At 38.5% G+C, this 25,394-nt stretch overlaps 1 protein-coding gene across 6 annotated transcripts in view; it reads left to right on the top strand.

The window, feature by feature from the left end:
* Positions 1-24,539, top strand: part of LRRC28 (leucine rich repeat containing 28) — a 197,652-nt gene extending 173,113 nt beyond the window's left edge. For all 6 annotated transcript variants that reach the window (XM_055556411.1, XM_055556412.1, XM_055556414.1 and 3 more), the window contains one exon: positions 24,243-24,539. In XM_055556411.1, the coding sequence (XP_055412386.1) occupies positions 24,243-24,315 (73 nt within the window). In that variant the 3' untranslated portion in view covers positions 24,316-24,539. The remainder of the gene's footprint in view (positions 1-24,242) is intronic.
* Positions 24,540-25,394: the final 855 nt, after the last annotated feature.

Below are 25,394 nucleotides of genomic sequence, written 5' to 3'. Positions count from 1 at the left end.
CTTCTGGCTTGAATTTCTGTATGAGTCAAGGATATGTTTCTTGTTTCTAATCAGAAAGAGGTTTATAAAGAAAACACCACATTTCTTATGATTTTGTTGGGCTCCAATATGTGCAACAACATTGTTATTTTTTTCCTTAAGAATAGTGGTATTTCTGTATTTTAAAACTGAGCTGAAATGCTCTTCCTTCTGCCTTGCCTATAAATACACTCAGAGACACTAAAGCAGCAAATGTCATGTCTGATGTTCTTTGTAGAATTTATCAGCATCTTTCTCCTAATTGGAGAGTTTACCACATAGCTAAAAGTTCTTTCCCTGAAACTATCATGTCCCTGGTGCCACAGTACGGTAACTTTTTTAAAGGACCTAACCAACACAAATGCATTGTCTGGCAGTAGACCTGTTGATGTACTTATAACAACTTATATCGTTAATGAAACAAGCAGTTAAATTACACTTTAAGATGAGCCTCCCAAAAGTAAATAAGTATACATATTATTCAGCCAATAAAAAGAATGAAATAATGCCATTTTCAGCAACATGGATGGACCTAAAGATTGTCATACTGAAGGAAGTAAATAAGAGAAAGAGAAATACCATGCACTATCCCTTACATATGAAATCTAAAATGAAACGATACAAATGAACTTATTTACAAAGCAGAAACAAACTCACAGACCTGGAGATGAATTTCTGATTCATTCTAAGGGGAGGAATAGTTAGGCAGTTTGGGGGTGATATTTACACACTGCTATAGTTAAAATGGATAATCAAAATGACCTTACTGTATAGCACAGGGAACTCTGCTCAGTATTATATAGCAACCTAAATGAGAAAAGAATTTGAAAAAGAACAGATTACACACACATGTATAACTTTGCTGTATACTTGAAACTAACACAACAATGTTAATCACCTATACTCTGATACAAAATAAAAAGTATTTTAAAAAGTAAATAACTACACAGACTTGGAATTTCTTTATAGCACAAATACAACACCTCCAGGTTGCCTGCCTAACCCTGTTGTGTATCATAAGGAATTAATGATGATCCAGTGGGCGTTATGCTTAAGCGAGTAGCAATCCCACATATATTTATGAAATTGGATTCTTTTGCTTAGAAACTTTGAGTTCAGTTCAGTTCAGTCGCTCAGTCGTGTCCAACTCTTTGAGACCCCATGAAGCACAATACACCAGGCCTCCTTGTCCATCACCATCTCCTGGAGTTCACTCAGACTCAAGTCCATCGAGTCGATGATGCCATCCAACCATCTCAACCTCCGTCATCCCCTTTTCCTCCTGCCCTCAATCTTTCCCAGCATCAGGGTCTTTTCAAATGAGTCAGCTCTCTGCATCAGGTGGCCAAAGTATTGGAGTTTCAGCTTCAACATCAGTCCCTCCAATGAACACTCAGGACTGATCTCCTTTAGGATGGACTGGTTGGATCTCCTTGCAGTCCAAGGGACTCTCAAGAGTTTTCTCCAGCACCACAGTCCAGAAGCATGAATTCTTTGGTGCACAGCTTTCTTTTTAATATGCTGTCTAGGTTGGTCATAACTTTCCTTCCAAGGAGCAAGTGTCTTTTAATTTCATGGCTGCAGTTACCATTTGCAGTGATTTTGGAGCCCAGAAAAATAAAGTCAGCCACTGTTTCCACTATTTCCCCATCTATTTGCCATGAAGTGATGGGACCAGATGCCATGATCTTAGTTTTCTGAATGTTGAGCTTTAAGCCAACTTTTTCACTCTCCTCTTTCACTTTCATCAAGAGGCTTTTTAGTTCCCCTTCACTTTCTGCCATAAGGGTGGTGTCATCTGCATATCTGAGGTTATTGATATTTCTCTGAGCAATCTTGATTCCAGCTTGTGCTTCTTCCAGCCCAGCGTTTCTCATGATGTACTCTGCATAGAAGTTAAATAAGTAGGGTGACAATATACAGCCTTAACGTCCTCCTTTTCCTATTTGGAACCAGTCTGTTGTTCCATGTCCAGTTCTAACTGTTGCTTCCTGACATTAGAAACTTTATTTGTAATTAAATTGTGGTATGAAGTATATCATTTCTATGAATGATTTTTCACTTAACATAATTATCTTTTTCAAAAGTAGGAAGAAATATGTTTAGAGAGCTGATCCTCAAAGATGAACTTGCCTTTTAAGATCATTTTGTGCCAAAGTTTGTTATTTATCCAGCTATCCACATTCTGATGTATCAAATTATCTGAACTAGGGTTCTAAGGAACTTTACTTTTTTTTTAATTAAGGTAATACAAAGTATCTAATAACTTAAAATTCACATAGCATGCTGCTGCTGCTGCTGCATACAGAATTGTATTTATAAATCAGTTTGGAGAGAATTGACATCATTAATTCTGAATCTTTCAGTGAATGAACACAGTATGTCTCTCCATTTTTTTAGGTATTCTCTTATTTCTTTTATCAGCATTTAATAATTTTAAGCACCTTTAAATGTTTTAAGATTATACCCAAGTATTTCACTTTCTTCATGGGATTATAAATGATATTATATTTTAAATTTTCAATTTCCATTATTTATTGTTGGTATATGGAAAGGTGATTAATTTTTATATTTTGATCTTATGTACTTACAACCTTGTTGACCTTGCTTAAGAGTCAAGCAGTATTTTTGATAGATTCTTGGCATTTTCTGTGTAGACATGTCATTTGAAAGTAGAAATAGTTTTTATTTCTTCCCTTTCAATCTGTATGCCTGTAAAAACTTTTTCTTGCTTTATTGCAGTGGCTAGAACTTCCCATATGTACTATTTTGACTAAGGTGGTGAAAATGGACATACTTTACATCACTGTAAAGTATGATGTAAGCAGTTGTTCAGTCACTAAGTGGTTGGTATCTGACTCTTTGCCACCCCATGGACCGTAGCACACCAAAGTGACAATATTTAGCTTTGACATACTCCTCCAATTTGGAACCATCTGTTGTTCCACATCCAGTTATAACTGTTACTTCTTGACCTGCATACAGATGTCTCAGGAGGCAGGTCAGATGGTCTGGTATTCCCATCTCTTGAAGAATTTTCCACAGTTTATTGTGATCCACACAGTCAAAGGCTTTAGCATAGTCAATGAAGCAGAAATAGATGTTTTTCTGGAATTCTTTTGCTTTTTCTATGATCCAGTAGATGCTGACAATTTGATCTCTGGTTCCTCTGCCTTTTCTAAATCCAGCTCGAACATCTGGGAGTTCTCGGTTCATGTACTGTTGAAGCATGGCTTGGGAGAATTTTGAGCATTACTGTGCTAACATGTGAGATGAATGCAATTGTGTGGTAGTTTGAACATTCTTTGGCATTGCCTTTCTTTGGGATTGGAATGAAAACTGACCTTTTCCAGTCCTGTGGCCACTGCTGAGTTTTCCAAATTTGCTGGCATATTGAGTACAGCACTTTCACAGCATCATCTTTTAGGATGTGAACTAGCTCAGCTGGAATTCCATCACTTCTACTAGCTTTGTTCATAGTGATGCTTCCTAAGGCCCACTTGACTTTGCACTCCAGGATGTCTGGCTCTAGGTGAATGATCATACTCTCGTGGTTATCTGGGTCATGAAAATCTTTTTTGTATAGTTCTTCTGTGTATTCTTGCCACCTCTTTTTTTTTTTTTTTTTCCTGTTTTTATTTTTTTTTAATTTAAATTTATTTATTTTAATTGGAGGCTAATTACTCTAAAATATTATATTGGTTCTGCCACACATCAACATGAATCTGCCACGGGCGTACATGTGTTCCCCATCCTGAACCCCCCTCCCACCTCCCTCCCCATACCATCCCTCCGGGTCATCCCAGTGCACCAGCCCCAAGCATCCTGTATCAATCCTGGACTGGCGATTCATTTCTTATACGATATTATACGTGTTTCAATGCCATTCCCCCAAATCATCCCACTCTCTCCCTCTCCCACAGAGTCCAAAAGACTGTTCTATACATCTGTGTCTCTTTTGCTGTCTTGCATACAGGGTTATGGTTACCATCTTTCTAAATTCCATATATATGCATTAGTATACTGTATTGGTTTTTTTCTTTCTGGCTTACTTCATTCTGTATAATAGGCTCTAGTTTCATCCACCTCATTAGAACTGATTCAGATGTATTCTTTTTAATGGCCGAGTAATACTTTTTTGTTTATATGTACCACAGCTTTCTTCTTAATATCTTCTGCTTCTATTAGGTCCATACCTTTTCTGTCCTTTATTGTGCCCATCTTTGCATGAAATGTTCCCTTAGTATCTCTAATTTTCTTGAAGAGATATCTGTCTTTCCCATTCTATTGTTTTCCTCTATTTCTTTGCTTGATCACTTGAAAGGTGTTTTTATCTCTCCTTGCTCTTCTTTGGAACTCTGCATTCAGATGGATGTATCTTTCCTTTTCCATTTGTAAGGCCTCCTCAGATAGTCATTTTGCTTTTTTGCATTTCTTTTCTTGGGGATGGTTTTGATCACCACTTCCTGTGTAATGTTATGAACTTCCATCCACAGTTCTTCAGGCACTCTGTCCCTAGAATCTATTTGTCACTTCCACTGAATAATTGTAAAGGATTTGATTTAGATCATACCTGACCTAAATCTAGTGGTCTTCCCTTCTTTTTTCAATTTAAGTCTGAACTTTGCAATAAGGAGTTCATGGTCTGAGCCACGGTCAGCCTCTGGTCTTGTTTTTGCTGACTGTATAGAGCTTCTTCATCTTCAGTTGCAAAGAATATAATCAGTCTGATTTCATTATTGACCATCTGGTGATGTCCACGTGTAGAGTCATCTCTTGTGTTGTTGGAAGAGGGTGTTTGCTATGACCAGTGCATTCTCTTGGCAAAACTGTTAGCCTTTGCCCTGCTTCATTTGGTACTCCAAGGCCAAACTTGGCTCTTACTCCAGGTATCTCTTGACTTCCTGCTTTTGCATTCCAGTCCCCTATGATGAAAAGGATGTCTTTTTTTGGTGTTAGTTCATCAAAATGGTATCATCTGCATAGCTGAGGTTGTTGATATTTCTCCTGGCAATCTTGATTAAACAGCTTGTGAGTCATCTAGGCCCTCATTTCACATGATGTACTCTGCATAGCAGTTAAATAAGCAGGGTGACAATATATAGCCTTGTCATTTTCTTTTCCCAATTTTGAACCAATCCATTGTTCCATGTCCAGGTTTAACTGTTGCTGCTTGACGTGCATACAGGTTTATCAGGAGACAGGTAAGATGATCTGGTATTCCCATATCCTTAAGAATTTTCCATAGGTCGTTGTGGTCCACACAGTCCAAAGGCTTTCACATAGTCAGTGAAGCAGATGTTTTCCTGGAATTCCCTTGCATTTTCTGTGATCCAACAGATGTTGGCAATTTGATCTCTGGTTCCTATCTTTTCTAAATCCAGCTTGTACATCTGATGTAAGCAGATGTAGGTTTTATCAAATATGTATCAAAATGAGAAGGATTCCTTCTCTTCCTGGTTTGCTGAGTTTTTATCATGAATGGATGTTGTATTTGGTCAAATACTTTTTGAGTCTATTGATATCATACTGATTTTTCTTTGTTAACCAGTTGGTGAATTATTGGATGACACTGATTTTCAAGTATTGAACCAGCTTTACGTACCCAGAATACCTCCCACTTAATTGTGGTGTAGTTTTTCCTGTGCATTTCTATATTTAATTTGTTAATACTTTCTTGAGAATTTTTTTTATCTCTGTTTATGAGAGCTATTGGTCTCTAGTTTTCTGGTTTTGTACTTTGTCTGGTTTTAAAGTCTGAGTAATGCTGGCCACATAAAATGAGCTGGAAAGTGTTCCTTTTGTATTTTTCTGAAAGAGGTAGTATAAAAATTCCTCTCAGTTCTTTAAGTGATTGACAGAATTCTCCAATGAAACCATTTGGGCGGGGAAATTTCTCTTTTTAAATTACAGATTCAATTTATTTAATAGTTATACAGTTATTTACATTGGCTATTTTATCTTGGTTGAATTTTGATAGTTTGTAGTTTTCAAGGAATTCATCTATTCTCAGTTTGCGAATTTATGTGTGAAGTTGTTCCCTTATATCTTTTTAATGGCTGCAGGATATGTACTGATTTCACCTGTTTCATTTATTATGCTAATTTGTGTCTTCTTTAAGAATCTCTGCTGGTCTTACTAGAGATGTATCAACTCTATTGACTTTCTTAATCCCAGTAAAGGTTTAATTTAACTGGTTTCTCCTCTTTACTTCCTCCTACTAGACTTGGATTTATTTTGCTCTTTTTGGGGGGGATGGTGGTGGTTAGGGTAAAAACTTAGATTACTGACTTGATATGTTTCCTTTTTTCTAACATAAGCATTTAAAGCTATTAATTTCTCTCTCAGCACGGCTATACAGTGTCTCAAATTTTTTGGAATGTTTTATTTCCATTGTTGTGTAAATTTTTATATCCTTTGGGACTGCCTATTTAACCAGTGGAAAAGACTTATACATTTGCAGATTTTCCTGTTCTGTTATTGATACCTAGTTTGACTCCATAGTGGACCCAGAACATGCTCTGTGATTTTGACTTGCTCTAGACAAATTGTTCTTCATTCTCTAACTTCCAGGGAAGCTAATATTATTGCTATTAGAGCTTTTGTCTTTTCTAATATTTGTATTTGTGCTATAAATTTCCCTTTTGTACTTCTTTTGCCTCATACCAAAATTGTTTGATCCGTTATATTTCATTTTCATCAGTTCAAAATATTTTAATTTTTGTGCAGCTTGAGAAGAATGTGTGTTTTTCTGTTGTTGGGTAGAGTATCTGTAAATGTCAGTTAAGTCAAGTTGATTGATGTTATTGAGTTCAACTATATCCTTTCTGATTTTCTGCTTTCTTGATCTTTCAGTTACTTAAAGAGGGATGCTGAAGTCTCCAACTCTAATAGTGGATTTGTCTGTTTCTTCTTAAAGCTGTGTTAATTTTTGCCTTATAGGTTTTGATGCTCTGTTTTTAGCTTCATGCACCTTACACATTTTTATCTCTTCTTAGAGAATTGATCCCTTTATTACTATATGATGTTCCTCTTTATTTCTGATAGTCTTCCCTGTCCTGAAGTCTGCTTTATCTGTAACAAAATAGCTGTTACATCTATCTTTTGATTAGTGTTAACAGTGACTATCTTTACTGTCCCTTTTCTCTTAACTAATCCATACATTTATGTTTAAAGTGAGTTTCTTATACACAGCATAGTTGGGTCTTGTATTTCCATCCATTCAAATAGTTTGTCTTTTCGGTGGTACGTTTAAATCATTCACATATAAAGTGGTTATTGATTTAGTTGGATTAATTGTTATTGTGTTTATAACTATTTTCTATTGTCTATATTTGTTCCTTTTTTCCCCATTCTTTTTGCCTTTTCTGTTTTTAATTGAGCTTTTTATATGGTTCTATTTTATCTCCTCTCATAGCTTGTCAGTTATACTTCTTTTCTAAAAATTTGTAATAGTTTCCTTATCGTTTTCAATGAACATTTTAAACTAATCAAACTCCACCTTCAAATGATACACTGCACTGCTCCACTTGTAGTGCAAGTACTTTTTAACAGAATATTCCTAATTCCTCCCATGACAGCGCGCTCATTCATTTCACTATCCATCTGCTGTAATTATACGGTACACTGTTACCCTTATTTCTTGAAACAAATTAATTTTTAGATTAATTGAAAATTACAAGTATAAAAGATTTTATTTACCTTTATTCCTTCTCCAGAAACCTTCCTATTTATTTATTCTGCAGTAAGTTATTTTTATTTTATTCTTTTATATACATTTACATATATATACATATATGCACATACATATATTTATCTATTTGGCTGCTCTGAGACTTAGTTTCAGCACGCAGGATCTCTGGCTGCAGCATGTGGGATCTAGTTCCCTAACCAGGATCCAAGCGTGGCCCCCTGCGTTGGGAGTACAGAGACTTAGCCACTGGACCATCAGAGAAGTCTGTCTTTATTTTTAAAAATTTTATTGATGTATAGTCGATTTACAATATTATGTTAATTTGAAATACACAACACAGTGTTTCAGTATTTTTATAGATTATACTCCATTTAAAGTTATTACAAATATTGACTGTATTCCCTATGCTATATCATATGTTCTTGTAGTTTACTTTATACATAGTAGTTTATGCCTCTTAATCCACTATTTTACCCCTCCCTTTTTCCCTCTCACTGGTAACCACCAGTTTTATCTCTATATTTATGAATCTGTTTCTGTTTTGTTATATATATTCTTTGTTTTATTCTTTAGATTCCACATATAAGTGATAACACACAGTATTTTTCATTCTCTGGGTGGCTTATTTCACTTAACATAAGACTCTCAAGGTCCATTCTTGTTGCTGCAAATGGCAGGATTTCATTATTTTCTTTATGGCTGATTTATATTTCATTGTGTATGTGTCTATATATATATGCATATATATATATATATCCATTCATCTGTTGATAGACACTTAGCTTCCATATCTTCACTATTATAAATAATTCTGTTATGAACATTGGCGTGTGTGTATCTTCTTGAATTGTTTTCTTCCGTTGTATACCCAGGAGTGGAATTGCTGAATCTTATGGTAGGTCAGTTTTAGTTTTCTGAGGAACCTTCATACTGTTTTCCATAGTGGCTCTACCAATTTACATTCCAGCTGGAAGTGTGCTAGGGCTCCCTTTACTCCACATCCTTGCCAAAATTTGTTATTTGTAAACCTTTTGATAATAGCCATTCTGAAAACTGTGAAGTGATATCTCACTGTGGTTTTGATTTGTAGTGCTCTGATGATTAGCAATGTTGAATATCTTTTCATGTGCCCATTAACCACCTGTATGTTTTCTTTGGAAAACTGTCTATTCATGTTTTCTGCCCATTTTTTAATCAGGTTACTTAGTTTTTGTTTTGCTTTTGGTTTTATTTTTTTGATATTGAATTGTATGAGCTGTTTATATATTGGGGGTTATTGATGTTTAGTCCCTAAGTTATGTCTGACTCTTTTGCAACTCCATGGACTATAGCCCTGTAGTCTCCTCTGTCCAGGGAATTTCCCAGGCAAGAATATTGGAGTGGCCAGGGGATCTTCCAGATCCAGAAATTGAACCTGTGTCTCGTGCATTGGCAGGTGGGTTCTTTACCACTGAGCCACCAGGGAAGCCCATATTTAGGGTGTTAACCCCTATTGGTAATACCATTTGTGAATATTTTCTCCTGTTCAGTGGATTGTCTTTTCATTATGTTGATAGTTTCATTTGCTATACAAAAACTTTTAAGGTTAAGTAGGTCCCATTTGTTTGTTTTTGCTTTTGGTTCCTTTACCACCAGACCTGCCTCCTGAGAAATCTGTAGGCAGGTCAAGAAGCAACAGTTAGAACTGGAAATAGAACAACAGACTGGTTCCAAATCAGGAAAGGAGTATGTCAAGGATGTATATTGTCACCCTGCTTATTTAACTTACATGCAGAGTACATCATGAGAAATGCTGGACTGGATGAAGCACAAGCTGGAATCAAGATTGCCAGGAGAAATATCACTTTAACCTCAGATACGCAGATGACACAACCCTTAGGACAGAAAGTGAAGAAGAACTAAAGAGACTCTTGATGAAAGAGGAGAGTGAAAAAGTTAACTTAAAACTCAACATTCAGCAAATCAAGATCATGGCATCTGGTCCCATCACTTCATGACAAATAGATGGGAAGCAGTGGAAACAGTGACAGACTTTATTTTTCTGGGCTCCAAAATCACTGCAAATGGTGACTGCAGCCATGAAATTAAAAGACACTTGCTCCTTGGAAGAAAAGTTATGACCAACCTAGACAGCCAATTAAAAAGCAGAGACATAACTTTGCCAACAAAGGTCCATCTAGTCAAAGCTCTGGTGTTTCTAGTAGTCAGGTATGGCTGTGAGAATTGGACTATAAAGAAAGCTGAGTGCCGAAGAATTAATGCTTTTGAATTATGGTGCTGGAGAAGACTCTTGAGAGTCTCTTGGACTGCAAGGAGATCCAATCAGTTCATCCTGAGGGAAATCAGTCCTTAATATTCATTGGAAGGACTGATGCTGAAGCTGAAACTCCAATATGTTGTCCACCTGATGTGAAGAACTGACTTACTGGAAAAGACCCTGATGCTGCCAAAATTAAAGGCAGGAGGAGAAGAGGATGACGGAGGATGAAATGGTTGGATGGCATCACCGACTCAATGGACATGAGTTTGAGTAAGCTCCAGAAGTTGGCGATGAACAGGGAAGCCTGGCATGCTGCAGTCCATGAGGTTGCAAAGTGTCAGATACGACTGTGACTGAACTGAACTTGAAGATATAAAGGTAGGAAAATTATAGCAACAAGACAAACAAAGCAGGAATGGAAATATTGTTATTGAACAAACTAAGATTCAAGTCAGAAAGTATTACATGAACGAGAAAGAACATAAACTCAAAAGCTTTTGCATGGCAAAGGAAGCAATAAACAAAATGAAGGACAACCCACAGATTGGGAGAAAATATTTGCAAATGATGTGACCAACAAGGGATTAGTCTCCAAAATTTACAAACAACTCATGATGCTTAACAGCATTAAAGCAAACAATCCAATCAAAAAATGGGCAGAAGACCTAAATAAACCTTTCTCCAAGGAATACATACAGGTAGCTAAGAGGCACATGGGAAGATATTCAACATCACTGATTATTAGAGGAATGCAAATAAAAACTTCAATGACTTATCACCTCGTACCAATCAGAATGACTATCATTGAAAATCCACAAACAATAAATGCTGAAGACAGTGTGGAGAGAAGGGAACCCTCTTCACTGTTGGTGGAAATGTAAATTGTTACAGCCACTATGGAGAACAGTATGCTGCTGCTGCTGCTAAGTCACTTCAGTCGTGTCCGACTCTGTGTGACCCTATAGACGAGAACAGTATGGAGGTTCCCTAAAAAACTAAGAATAGAGCTACATATTACTGTGCAATCCCACTCCTGAGCATATATCTGGACAAAAACATGATCCAAAAGGATACATGCACCCCAGTGTTCATTGCAACACTGTTTACAACAGCCAAGACATGGAAGCAAGCTAAATTCCCCTGTTGACAGAGGAATGAATAAAGAAGATGTGCTACATATACAGTGGAATATCACTCAGCCATTAAAATGAATAAAATAATGCCATGTGTAGCAACATGGATGGACCTAGAGATTGTCATACTGAGTGAAGTAAGTCAGACAGAGAAGGAAAAACATCATATGGCATCCTTGATGTCTGGACTCTCAAATGAATAAATGGACTTACAAAAAAAATTTTTAAAGGTTTTGGATTATTCTAGTTCTGAGAAAAATGTTCTGGGCATTTTGACAAGGATTGCATTAAATTTATAGATTGCTTTGGGTGGTATGGACATTTTAATATTCTTACAACCCATGAAAAGAGAAAATATTTCCACTTATTTGTATTGTCCTCAGTTTCCTTCGTCAGTATCTTAATTGTTTTCAGGGCATATGTCTTTCACCTCCTTGGTTAAACTTATTTATAGATATTTTATTCTTTTTGATACAGTTGTAGAAGAGATTGTTTTCTTGAATTCTCTTTCTGATGGTTCATTATTAGTATAAAGAAGTAACATATTTCTGTGTATTAATCGTGTATCCTGCAACTTCACTGAATTCATTTATTAGTTCTAATAGTTTTTTTTGTCTGCTTATGTAGATTTTAGAGTGGAAACTTTATATATATGCTATCATGTCATCTCTAGTTTTATTTTGATCTGCGTTTTTTACCTATATCCTTTTCCTCTCACTGACGATCTCCTTTCAGCCTTTCTTAAAGTACAAGTTTGCTAACAGTGAATTCCCTGAGCTCTCAGTTTGTCTGAAAAAGTCTTTATGTTCCTTAACTTTTGCAGGATAATATCACTGGATATAAAATTTTCAGTTTGTGATTTTTTTCCTTTGAGCCCACAAATACTTCACTCCAGTCTTACTGGCATGGTTCTAATAAGATGTCCATGGTAATCTTATGCTTTTTTCTCAATAGGTAACATTTTTTCCAAGATTTTCTTTTTCTTTGGTTTTCTCCAGGTTGAATGTGATATTTCTTTTCTTTCTCTCTTTATTGAAGTACAGTTGATTTGTAACATTGCTCTACAGAAGGTGATTTTCAGTTTTTTATATATATATATATATATATATATATATATATATATATTGTCTTAAGTATTCATTTTCATTATGGTTTTCACAGAGTTATGCATATAGTTCCCAGTGCTGTACGGTAGGCAGCCTGATTATCTATTCCATATATACTAGTTTGCATCTGCTAATCCCACACTCCTAATGATCCCTTCCCTACTCTCCTCCCCATTGGCAAGCACATGTCTGTTCTCTGTGTCTGTGAGCCTGTTCTGTTTTGTAGGCAAGTTGAACTTATAGGCAAGTTCATTTGTGTCATATTTTAGATTCCATATGTAAGTGATAGGGTATAGTTCTTATTTGTAGTGTTTTTGTTTTGTTTTTGTTTTATCCTGCTTGGTGGTGTTAAGTTTCTGGATCTGTGATTAATTTTGTAAAGTCTTTGACCATCATTACTTCAAATAATTCTTCTGCTTTTTTCTCTCCTTTTCCATCTAGTATTCTAATTGTGCACACGTTACACCTTTAGAAATTGTTCCACAGATTTTGGATTTTCTATTTTTTTAAAATTTCCTGTGACAATTCTAACATCTCTGTTATATCTGAGTCTAGTTCTACGATTTCTTTGTCTCTTCAGCATGAACTTTTTCTTGCCTTTTGGCATCTCTTAAAACTTTTTGTTGAAACACAGACATATTGTACTGAGTAATAAGAACTGAGATTTAGTGTGAGATTTTATTTTAGTTTGGCTAGGAGCTGAGCTCTGTTTTATGTCGGCTATAGTAGGTACTAGAGGCTTCAGATTCCTATTCATATTTCTTTAGTGTCCTTTTTTAATTCTCCTTGCTTGATTTGGGTTTCTCTATATGCTTCTCTTCAGAGAGTCTGAATCTTGCAGCTGTTTTTGTTTTTAAATGCAGATTTTTAACAGGAATGCATTTCTGTCATAATATTTTCATTCTCTCCTATTTTGTCAAGAGTTACCTTTTATACTCCTATCTAATTTAAAAGCTAGATCTTTGCCTCAATATTCTGTCAAGCCCAGGATGCACTGTTTGTAAATGAGCTTTAGGAGCATGGTGGACCCTCTTCCCCAGCACCCTCAGGACTGCCCACTGCACCCCCTGCAGGCCATGTAAGATGAGCCCAAGGTTTAATAGTGCTGAGATTTTATTTATTCTGTTTTATTTTTAAATTTTTATTTATGTTAAAATTTTATTTTATATGCAATATAGTTGATTTACAATATTGTGTTAGCTTCAAGTGTAGAGTGATTCATTTATACATATATCCATTCTTTTTCAAAGTCTTTTCCCATATAGGTTACTATATTGAGTACTGCTCTCTGTGCTATATAATAGGTCCTTGTTGATTATCTGTTTTATATATAGTAGTGCTTATTTGTTACTCTCAAACTCCTAATTTCTCCCTCCCACGTTTCCCCTTTGATAGCCATGTTTCTTTTTGACATCTATGAGTCTGTTTCTGTTTTGTAAACAAGTTAATTTGAATCACTTTTTTAGAGTCCACATATGCGTGGTATTATATGATATTTGTCTTTGATATACTTCACTAAATATGATGATCTCTGTGTCCATCCATGTGGCTGTAAATGGCATTATTCCATTTTTCTTTATAGCTGAGTAATACTTCATTGTGTGTGTACTAGATCTCCATCCATTCCTCTGTTAGGCTTGCTTCCATCTCTTGGCTATTGTAAATAGTGCTGCAATTAACATTGGGATACTTGTGTCTTTTCCCACTATGGTTTTCTCCAGATACATGCCCAGGAGCGAGATTGCTGGATTATATGTTAGTTCTATTTTTAATTTTTTAAGGAACCTCCATGCTGTTCTCCATTATGATTGCACCAATTTATATTTCCACTAAGAGTGAAGAGGGTTCTGCTTTCTCCACATTCTCTCCAGCATTTATTGTTTATAGATTTTTTGATGATGGCTATTCTGACAAATGTGAGATGATACTTCACTGTAGTTTTGATTTGCATTTCTCTAATAATTAGCCGGGCTTCCCTGGTGGCTCAGTGGTAAAGAATCCACCTGCCAATGCAGGAGATGTGGGTTCAATCCCTGAGTCAGGAATATGCCCTGGAGAAAGAAATGGCAACCCACTTCGGTATGCTTGCCTGGAAAATCCCACGGACAGAGGCGCCTACAGTCCATGGGGTCCAAAAGAGTTGGCCATGACTTAGCAGCTAAATAACAACAACAATAAATAGCCATGTTGAGCATCTTTTCATGTGCTTTTTGACCATCTGGATATATCTTCTTTGAAGAAATGTTTATTTAGATCTTCTGCCCATTTTTTGATTGGGTTGTTTGTTTTTTTGATTTAGAGCTGCATGAGCTGGTTCCATATTGGGAAATTAATCCCTTGTCAGTTATTTTGTTTTCAAATCTTTTCTCCCATTCTGTGAGTTGTCTTTTCATTTCGTTTATGATTTTCTTTGCTGTGAAAAAGCCTTTAACTTTAATTAGGTCTCATTTTTTTTTTTTACTTTTGGTTTTATTTTCATTACTCTTAGGTGTGCCTGTGTGCTCAGTCACTCAATCATGATTGACTCTGTGTGACCCCGTGCATTGTAACCTGCCAGGCTCCTCTGTCCATGGAATTTTCCAGGCAAGAATGCCAGGATATCTTCCCAAAATGCATGGCTCCTCTTAGGAGGTGGATACAAAAAGATACTGCTGTGATTTATATCAAAGAGTGTTCTGCCTATATTTTCTTCTAAGAGTTTTATAATATCCGGCCTTACATTTAGGTCTTTAATCCATTTTGAGTTTATTTTAGTATATGGTGATAGAGAATGTTCTAAGTTCATTCTTTTACATGTAGCTGTTCACTTTTCCCAGTACCACTTATGGTATATTCTTGGCTCCTTTGTCATAGATTAATTGACTATAGGTGCATAGTTTATTTCTGGGTCTTCTATCCTATTCCTTTGATCTATATTTATCTTTTTGTGCCAGTACCATAATGTTTTGATAACTGTAGTTTTGTAGTATAATCCTAAGTCAAGGAGCCTGATGCCTCCAACTCTAATTTCTTTCTCAGGATTACTTTGGCTATTCAGAGCCCTTTATGTTTCCATACAAATTTTTTGTTTTCACTTCAGTCACTCAGTCGTGTCCGACTCTTTGCAACCCCGTGAACCACAGCATGCCAGGCCTCCCTGTCCATCACCAACTCCTGGAGTCCACCCAAACCATGTCTATTGAGTCAGTGATGCCATCCAACCATCTCATCCTCTGGAGTCCCCTTCTCCTCCTGCCCTCAATCTTTCCCAGCATCAGGGTCTTTTCAAATTAGTCAGCTCTTCACATCAGGTGGCCAAAGTATTGGAGTTTCAGCTTCAACATCAGTCCTTCCAGTGAACACCCAGGACTGATCTCCTTTAAGATGGACTGGTTGGATCTCCTTGCAGTCCAAGGGACTCTCAAGAGTCTTCTCCAACACCACAGTTCAAAACCATCAATTCTTTGGCACTCAGCTTTCATTATAGTTCAACTCTCACATCCATACATGACCACTGGAAAAACTATAGCCTTGACTAGACAGACCTTTGTTGACAAAGTAATATCTCTGCTTTTTAATATGCTGTCTAGCTTGGTCATAACTTCCCTTCCAAGGAGTAAGTGTCTTTTAATTTCATGGCTGCAATCACCATCTGCAGTGATTTTGGAGCCCAAAAAAATAAAGTCACCCACTATTTCCACTATTTCCCCATCTATTTGCCATGAAGTGATGGGGCTGGATGCCATGATCTTAGTTTGCTGAATGTTGAGCTTTAAGTCAACTTTTTCATTCTCTCCTCTTTCACTTTCATCAAGAGGCTCTTTAGTTCTTCTTCACTTTCTGCCATAAGGGTGGTGGTGTCATCTGCATATCTGAGGTTATTGATATTTCTCCCGGCAATCTTGATTCCAGCTTGTGTTCATCCAGCCCAGCGTTTCTCATGATGTACTCTGCATAGAAGTTAAATAAGCAGGGTGACAATATACAGCCTTGACGTACTCCCTTTTCCTATTTGGAACCAGCCTGTTGTTCCATGTCCAGTTCTAACTGTTGCTTCCTGACCTGCACACAGGTTTCTCAAGAGGCAGGTCAGGTGGTCTGGTATTCCCATCTCTTTCAGAATTTCCCACAGTTTATTGTGATCCATACACAGTCAAAGTTTTGTGAAAAATGCCATTGGTAATTTGATAGTGCTTGCATGGAATCTATTGATTACCTTGGGTAGAATACTCATTTTGACAATATTGATTCTTCCAGTAAACAATATATCTTTCCATCTGTTTGTGTCATCCTCAGTTCTTTCATCAGTGTCTTATAGTTTTCAGAGTACAGGTCTTTTGCCTCTTAGGTAGGTTTATTCCTAGGTATTTTATTCTTTTTGATTCACTGGCAAATGTGATTGTTCCTTTAATTTCTCTTTCTAATCTTTCATTGTTAGTAGTTTTTGGTATTAATTTAATCTATACTCCACTGTCCTTTTGCTGCAGGCCATTTACTCTGGCAATTAATGAGGGAGGGAAGTGTTCTCAATTTTGTGATTATATCTCATTATTTTAGTGGGCCTTTATCTCTAGGCAGTGACCTTCACAAATTGTTCTTGTCTTGCATATCTTGCTTTCCCCACTTAGGTGGAATGGGCAGACCAAAGCAGGCTTGGGTGGGAAGAATGTCCTTCCCTAGCTGGGGTAAGGTATTAGTAAGCTCTTTCCTCTGAAGAACAGTCCTTTGTATGGAAGATGCTCTGGACATGTTACATAGTGACTACTCTTTTCCCTCTTCCTGAATGAGTAGCAAGGGGATCTTTTTTGGATTTTCACCATGACACCTTATAAGATTTCTGTGTCCTGCTGCTGCTGCTAAGTCACCTCAATCGTGTCCGACTCTGTGTGACCCCATAGACAAAAGCCCACCAGGCTTCCCCATCCCTGGGATTCTCCAGGCAAGAACACTGGAGTGGGTTGCCATTGCCTTCTCCAATGCATGAAAGTGAAAAGTAAAAGTGAAGTCACTCAGTCGTGTCCGACTCTTAGTGACCCCATGGACTGCAGCCCATCAGGCTCCTCGGTCCATGGGATTTTCCAGGCAAGAGTACTGGAGTGGGGTGCTATTGCCTATGTCCTGGTCACCCTAATATTGCAGCCCCAAGGAGTATCTCACTTTCAGGCTTTTCCACACTTAGCCTCCCTGCAATTCTAGTATCTTCTGTCCAGGTAAGCAAATCTCAGCTGTGACCCTCTGGAGGTACCTGTCTTGCCAGATTTTGAAATTGCAGTTTGCCCTATGACCTCAGTTCTCTGGTCAATATCGAAAAGTTACTGATTTTCAATTTGTTCAGCTTGTTCTTGTTATACGAACATGAATGAGAACTTCTAGGCTCTTTATGTCAGAGATGAAACCGGATGTATTCTCTGTATATAATTTCAGTTCGTTCAAATTTGTGAGGTTTGTTCTTCAGCACAGACTCAGAATATAGTCTATCCTGGCTAATGTCCCATAGGCTTCTGGGAGAAAAAGGAAGTATGTTTGTTATTATTGGGTGGAGTGTTTTGTATATGTTAGTTAGATTCTTTGGTTCATTGAGTTGTTCAGTTCTACTGTACCTATGCTGAGAGGCTAGTAGTTTGGTTGCTGAGAGTAAAAATGTTGAAGTTCCCACTCTTATTGTGAGTTTATCTATTTCTCCTTTCAGTGCTATTACTTCTTAACAGCTTTATTGAAATAGTTTACATATCATACAATTCACCCACTTAAAGTATACAATTCAGCAGTTTTTACTATAGTCACAGATATGTTCAGTCAATACCACAGACAATCTTGGAACATTTTTCTTACTCTAAAAGACACTTTGTACTCTTTAGCTGTCACTTCTCTATTTCCCCATACCCAGCCCTAAGCAACTAATTACTTTTCTTTCTATATAAATTGATGGATTTCTGTGTCCCAATCTTTTGGATAGGGAGAACAGGCTTCTCTTGGAGGTTTGGGGGATTTGGTTTTTTTGTTTGTTTTGTTTTTTGCTCCTGCTTGTTGGTGGTTCTGGGTTGGAAGCGTCTACAGAGTCCTATCTGAGGTATTTGGGAGGCAGTAAGGAAGCCGAGGGGATTCACCACTGCTGTGCTGCTTCTCAAGCCCTAGGGTCCTAGGCTGTCTATCTTCATTCTGTCTTTCAGAGTCTTCCAATGCTTGCTTGTTGTGTTATTTTAATTATAAGAGAAAGGACCTGGGAGCAATGGGGCTATTCCATCTTGGCACAACCAATAGCTCCCACCAAAATGTATTTTGCCTCCAAAATCCAAAGGAACCCACAAGTATGTATCTGTTTCTTCATAGTGAGCAGTTCTGGATGTAACTCTTCTTTCCATTTGAAACTTTACCAATGTGGCAGATACCTGAACTTTTGCAGGCCTTCTCTCTCACCTCTAGTAAGCATGAGTTGTATTAAATATCAGGTGTGTTTGCTATTTCCAATTTGATTTCCCCTCACCAATACATATTTTAATGTTTCAGTGAAGGGACTGCTGTCCTGACCCTCCCAGAGATTTCCAGGTAGTGACTGAGCAGGTTACACTTCATTGGATCCACTACAACATCCCCATTTCTCTAAGCCTTTGTTCTTCTTCCTCTGGACTATACAGTAGAAGTTCCAGCATCTCTTTCTCATTGACTATAGGCCTCTACTGGGTCAAGACTTCTATTAACCATTATAGGTACTCAAATGAACACATTAAATCCTAAGGCCTATGTGAAACACCCTCCTTGGCCTGATCCAGTCTTAGATTTATTCTCACTAGCTAATGTACTTAGACTCCATAGCTCTTCAAATTCCTGCAAATAAAATTTGGCAAGATTCCTTCATGTATGTAATCTCTCCCAGGAGCAGCTCTTGCAATTAACTCTGAATCATGCTGGGATTTTACTTTCTCTATGGCCCTAGAGGCAGGGAGTATTGTTCATGTGGGTCCTAAGAAGAGAAATTTCCTTTTTAGGTAACCACACCAGATGAAGTCAGTGAAATCTTTTTATTCAAGTGACTGCTTGTTTTCTTAGAAGGCAAGAAAGGCTGTTTCTAATGTGAAGAAATGTTTAGAGATATTAGAGGTTTAAGGTTCTTATCCTCCTGTCTACACAAAGGTTTCCATCTCAAGTCTCAAGTCCTCACCCTTTCCCAGCCAGAACCTTTATCTTAGCATAAGAGACTTAGCATAAATATACCTGTAACTGGCATGTGGTTCTGCAGCTTGTACACTCAGACCTCAGGCATGTCGCTCACACAGCTTCATAAAATAAGAATTCCTCTAGGGCCACCATATAGAAGCTTTCTGATTCTCTACCTATGCCTTGAATTGAGAGTTTAAGTCACTAAGTTTATCTATTTTTTTTTGAGGGGGCTTGGGATTTGGGGGGATCTCTTCAGCAGTCAGAAGACTCCATCTCCCTCCACAGTCTTTGAATTCATCATGATGCCACAGCAATCAAGTACCACCACACTTGATCTCCCAGCACCTTATCCTCCACTGGCAGTCTGAGTGACCATTCAAGTCATTGTGATACCACAGCTTCAAGTGATCAGTGATATCCCGTTGTTTCCCTAGCAAGGAGGTCATTCATGTCCTCACCAACCCAACACCAGAATCCCACTCTGATGGACCGTTCCTTAGGCTACTCCTTCTAACACACACTAAATCAGCCATGGTACTGGCTGGAAAGCACACATAAGCTGGAATGTTGAAGAGGAATTAATGGTGAGGAACTATTTATAGGAGTTCAGGCAGGATTCAGAGCACCCACAGGGATGAGAAAGTACCTGGGAACTTACAGCAGTAGGAAGGTTTACTATTCTTAATCTTTTGGCTTAAAGAACAAAGGAAGATCTGGAGGCTGTTGAGAACTAGAGCCATCAGGAGGGGCCTGCCCAATAAAAGCTCTGGTCAGAGAGGCAGAGATAGAGTGAGGGGAAATAGTCAACCGTTCCATAAAAGCAGGGGAAAAAACTGGCAAAAGTTGTCAGAATTGAATTTTTCAGAACTCTGGAAATTAACAAAAAGCTTACAGCAATCTGGAGTGCACTTATTCAAGAAAAGTGGCTGGATCTCAGAAAGAACAGAGATCTTTGTGATGTTGTAACTTACAGTCCCATCTTCTAGTGTTAACCTTGAAAACTAAGGATCTGAAATCACAGTTAAAACCAGCAAGCTGGCAGCAATTGGAAAAGTGTGGGAGGAAGTAGGAGCATCTTCAAAGGGTGGTTCACTACGAAACCCTGCTTGCAAATTCCGTCAGAGTTCACCAGTGCAAAAAACCTCTTCCCTGAGGGTATTTGTCAAAAATTGTCAAAACAATTACAAGCAATTGCTTAACTTCACAGATGTCTGAGGCAGTGAATAACTGTTGGGCCAAATAATAGACTAAGCAGCCGAAGATGGAGAAGCTCTATACAGGCAGCAAAAACAAGACCGGCAGCTGACTGGCTCAGACCATGAACTCCTTATTGCAAAATTCAGACTTAAATTGAAGAAAGTGGGGAAAACCACTAGACCATCCAAGTATGACCTAAATCAAATCCCTTATAATTATACAGGGGAAGTGACAAATAGATTCAAGGGATTAGATCTGATACACAGAGTGCCTGAAGAACTATAGAGAGAGGTTCACATTGTACAGGAGGCAGTGATCAAAACCGTCCCCAAGAAAAGGAAATGCAAAAAGGCAAAATGGTTGTCTGAGGAGGCCTTACAAATAGCTGACAAATGAAGTGAAACAAAAGGCAAAGGAGAAAAGGAAGAATACATCCAACTGAATGCAGAGTTCCAAAGAATAGCAAGAAGAGATAAGAAAGCCTTCCTTTGTGATCAATGCAAAGAAATGGAGGAAAGCAATAGAATGGGAAAGACTAGAGATCTCTTCAAGAAAATTAGAGATACCAAGGAAATCTTTCATGCAAAGATGGGCACAATAAAGGACAGAAACGGTATGGACCTAACAGAAGCAGAAGATATTAAGAAGAGGTGGCAAGAATATACAGAAGAACTATTCAAAAAAGATCTTAATGACCTAGATAACCGTGATGATGTGATCACTCACCTAGAGCCAGTCATCCTGGAATGCGAAGTCAAGTGGGCCTTAGGAAGCGTCACTATGAACAAAGCTAGTGGAGGTGATGGAATTTCCAGCTGAGCTATTTCAAGTCCTAAAAGATGATGCTGTTAAAGTGCTGCCCTCAAATCTGTATGCAGGTCAAGGAGCAACAGTTAGAACCAAACATGGAACAACAGACTGGTTCCAAATGGGGAAAGAAGTACACCAAGGCTGCATATTGCCACCCTGCTTATTTAACTAGTATGCAGAGTCCATCGTGAAAAATGCTGGGCTGGATGAAGCACTGGCTGGAGTCAAGATTGCCGGGAGAAATATCAATAACCTCGTATATGCGGATGACACAACCCTTATGGAAGAAAGTGAAGAGGAATTAAAGAGCCTCTTGATGAAAGTGAAAGAGGAGAGTGAAAAAGCTGGCTTAAAACTCAACATTCAATAAACGAACATCATGACATCTGGTCCCATCACTTCATGGCAAATAGATGGGGAAACAATGGAAACAGTGACAGACTTTATTTTCTTGGGCTCCAAAATCACTGCAGATGGTGACTGCAGCTGTGAAATTAGACAACGCTTGCTCATTGGAAGAAAAGCTATGACCAACCTAGACAGCATATTAAAAAACAGAGAGATTACTTTCCCAACAAAGGTCCTTATAGTCAAAGCTATAGTTTTTCAGTAATCATGTATGGATGAGTTGGACCATGAAGAAAGCTGAGCACTAAAGAATTGATGCTTTTGAACTACAGTGTTGGAGAAGTCCCTTGAGAGTCCCTTGGACTGCAAGGAGTTCAAACCAATCCTAAAGGAAATCAGTCCTGAATATTCATTGGAAGGACTGATGCTGAAGCTGAAGCTCAGTGCTTTGGCCACCTGATGTGAAGAACTGACTCATTGGAAAAAGACCCTGATGCTGGGAAAGACTGAAGGCAGGAGAAGAAGAGGATGACAGAGGATGAGATGGTTGGATGGCATCATCGACTCAATGGACATGCGTTTGAGCAAGCTCTGGGAGTTGGTGATGGACAGGGAAGCCTGGTGTGCTGCAGGGGTCACAAAGAGTTGGAGCAGTTGGACACAACTGAGCAACTGAACTGAACTGAACTGAAGGCTGGAAGGGAAGATAGGAGAATAAGGTTTCTGCAGGGGCTTCAAAAAGCACTGACATATTTCTAGGAGTATGTAAGGTTGTGTGCATGGATAAGAATGTGGGCATGGTCAAAAGAAGAGCCAAGAAGGCCCTGAGCTTTCACTTCTGCTGGCAGGAAGTGAGACTCTGTGCAAGCAGAACATGAAGGCTAGGGCAGAGTTGTCAGCTGCCTGGTAGGGTGCTGAAAAGTGTGACTGGAGCCCAGTGAGAACTAAAGCCATATAGGAAGGTCCATCCAGGGGAGGTATATCCTCATATTAGGCAAACCTAGCTGGTTAGGGAATCCAGGATTAGTACAAAAACCTAAGACAGGAGAACCCATGGAAGTAGGTCTAGCTCTTGCCTTGAGATCTTTGATCATCCAAGATGATATAATGGCAAAGCTTCTTTTGGAGGATTGGGGTGATCCAGAGAAAATTAAAGCCCATAGAGAAACAAAACGATTTATCAGTGGTTGCCAGAGACTTGGCAGGGAGTTTGGGGGATGGTGCTTTGCTGCAAGTGGACACAAGGAACATTTAGAAAGATGAGAAATATTTTATATGTTGATTGTGGTGTTAAATACTTGTACATATTTCAAAACTCATTCAACTGTACACTTAAAATGGATGAATTTTATTCTGTGTTTGTATGTACCTATACCTGTATTAACTCAACTTTTTCTTAAAAAGAAGAAAGAAAAGTTCAGCTTTTCTCTCTTCCTGTGGCTGTGCCATCAGCAGCTTGGGAGGTAGGGTCTATAGAGGTCACCTTCTCGGACTGCATGTGTGTGTGCTAAGTCACTTCAGTCCAACTCTGCAATTCTTATGGACTGTAACCCACCAGGCTCCTCTGTCCATGGGATTCTCCAGGCAAAAATACTGGAGTGGGTTGCCATGCCCTCTTCCAGGGGATCTTCCTGACCCAGAGATGGAACCCACATCTCTTACGTCTCCTGCACTGGCAGGTGGGCTGTTCACCTCTAGTGCCACCACAGAAAAGGGCAGAGACCGGCTTGAGGAGTGGGGAAAAGAGAAGACAGCCAGCACAGGGATCCTGTGTGATCAGCAGTAGATTATTCTCTCCTCACCAGAGAATAGCACTTCTGGTGGGAAAACGAGGCATCCAGCCACTGGAGCCGCCCAGACTGGCTCACGACTCACTGCAGGCAGATGCCAAGTGGAGTTTGAGACGGGATTCCTCTGCTTGTGGAAGAAGACCCTCAAACTCCGGGATTCAGATTCTGAAATTACCTCTATAAGCAATCTATGGGAACACATTTGTAGGATAAATCCCTTAAAATTGTGTTTTTTAAACTCTTTGGGTGTGTGTGTGTGGGTGTGTGTGTGTGTTCTATTTAAATTGGTGACATTTTCAATTACATGATTTTTATAGTATATTTCAAATTCTGTCATTGCACTGGGTCCAGTAAGTAGAATTCAGACCATAACATGGAAAAAGCTTACTTTTCCTTAACTGCTAACATAGGGGGCTTCCCAGGGGGCACTAGTGGTGAAGAACCTGCCCGCCACTGCAGGACACATAAGAGACTCGGATTTGACCCCTGGCTTGGGAAGGTCCCCTGGAGGAGGGCAGGTCAACCCACTCCAGCTAACATGGAGGTGTTGTCTGAAAGCTGCTAATAAAATGAGCACACGCATACCTCACCTGATTCCAGTGCTCAATTTTAAAAGGAATTTACATTTCTGTTGTGTGTTCTGTTGACCATACCTAATTCTTTATTTTAACCAAGAAAAAGACTGTCTCTAATGGAAGGAATCCTGAGGCTTTCCTCTTGAACTGTGTTCATCTCCCCCTCTTTCCCCAGGAGGACAACTGTGAGTTTTGTGGCTTACTGCTGCTCCACCCAATGTCTGCAGACTTTTGACCTACTGAGTTGATAAACACTCAAGAGCCTCAGGAGTGGTGCCAGCTTGACACTGCAGTTGCCTGCATATCGCACACTGTGCGGCAAAGGGGTGGAGAGTCCAGCCAGGCCCAGCAGCCCTTGCGTCCTGCCACACTCGGAGACTGCAGGACTCTGGAAACGTCACGATCGAGCTTCAGAACTGAAATGCCTTCACCCTTCCCCCAAGTTGGAATATATCCTCCCCCAAATTAAGAACCCCTGGTCTTCTGTGTTTTTCTTTTTATGTGAGTGTGTCTCATATGCAGACTATTTAGTTTGATATGCCTCCCCAAATCTAATTTAGAGCAAGTTTCAGCTCCCTGAAGAACTATAATTTGATAATACAACCAAATTAACTTTTGAACATATATACCTTCAATGGTACTTGTAATCTTCTCCTCTGTCTTTCTTTCCCCAGTGAATTATTCCCCAGTGGTTCCTCTCCATGTTTTTAACAAATTTCAGCCAACCCTATGACCTCAATAGTATTGAATCGTTGGCAGAGGGGTGGGGGTGGGGATTGGGGGTGAGGGGGAGGAGAGAGAGGATGCCTGAGTTGGCTCCAAGTTGGACTCTAGCAGGGGCTTCACAAGGGTCCTAGCACACACCCTTTGGAAAGTTACAACCTTGTTTATAACATTTTGCAACCTATTTTGTGAGGGTTTTAAAAATAAAACTAGACTATAAATGAAATAGACACTTTTGAAAGACTACAAAAATAATTTTTGAATTTTTTTATTCCCTCATAAGATTATTTTTTATTTGAGAAGAGTTTGAAGAATATTTGAGGCTTTAAAAGAATCTGATTCTTTCTGGATTTAAACATTTTCTGGCTCCTGAGAAAGGGAGAAGAGAACACATCAAAATATGACCTCTGGTGTTTCTTGTTAGATGGATTATGGTTAAACTTATACTGACTTTGAAATATCTTTGTTACATATGATAAACAAGTCTCAGCTACTTCTCCTACTAGTTTTTAGCAAGGTGATTCTAAGTACAGTCTGTGCACATTTATTTAAATACCTGCAGCATTAGATAATCTTCATTTTGACCCTAGATTTCTTAAGTACT

This window comes from Bubalus kerabau, chromosome 19, assembly GCF_029407905.1.
Source record: "Bubalus kerabau isolate K-KA32 ecotype Philippines breed swamp buffalo chromosome 19, PCC_UOA_SB_1v2, whole genome shotgun sequence".
NCBI classification, from domain to species: Eukaryota; Metazoa; Chordata; class Mammalia; order Artiodactyla; family Bovidae; genus Bubalus; species Bubalus kerabau.
Note: the sequence above shows the minus strand (reverse complement) of the source record. Positions and strands in the feature narration are given on the sequence as shown.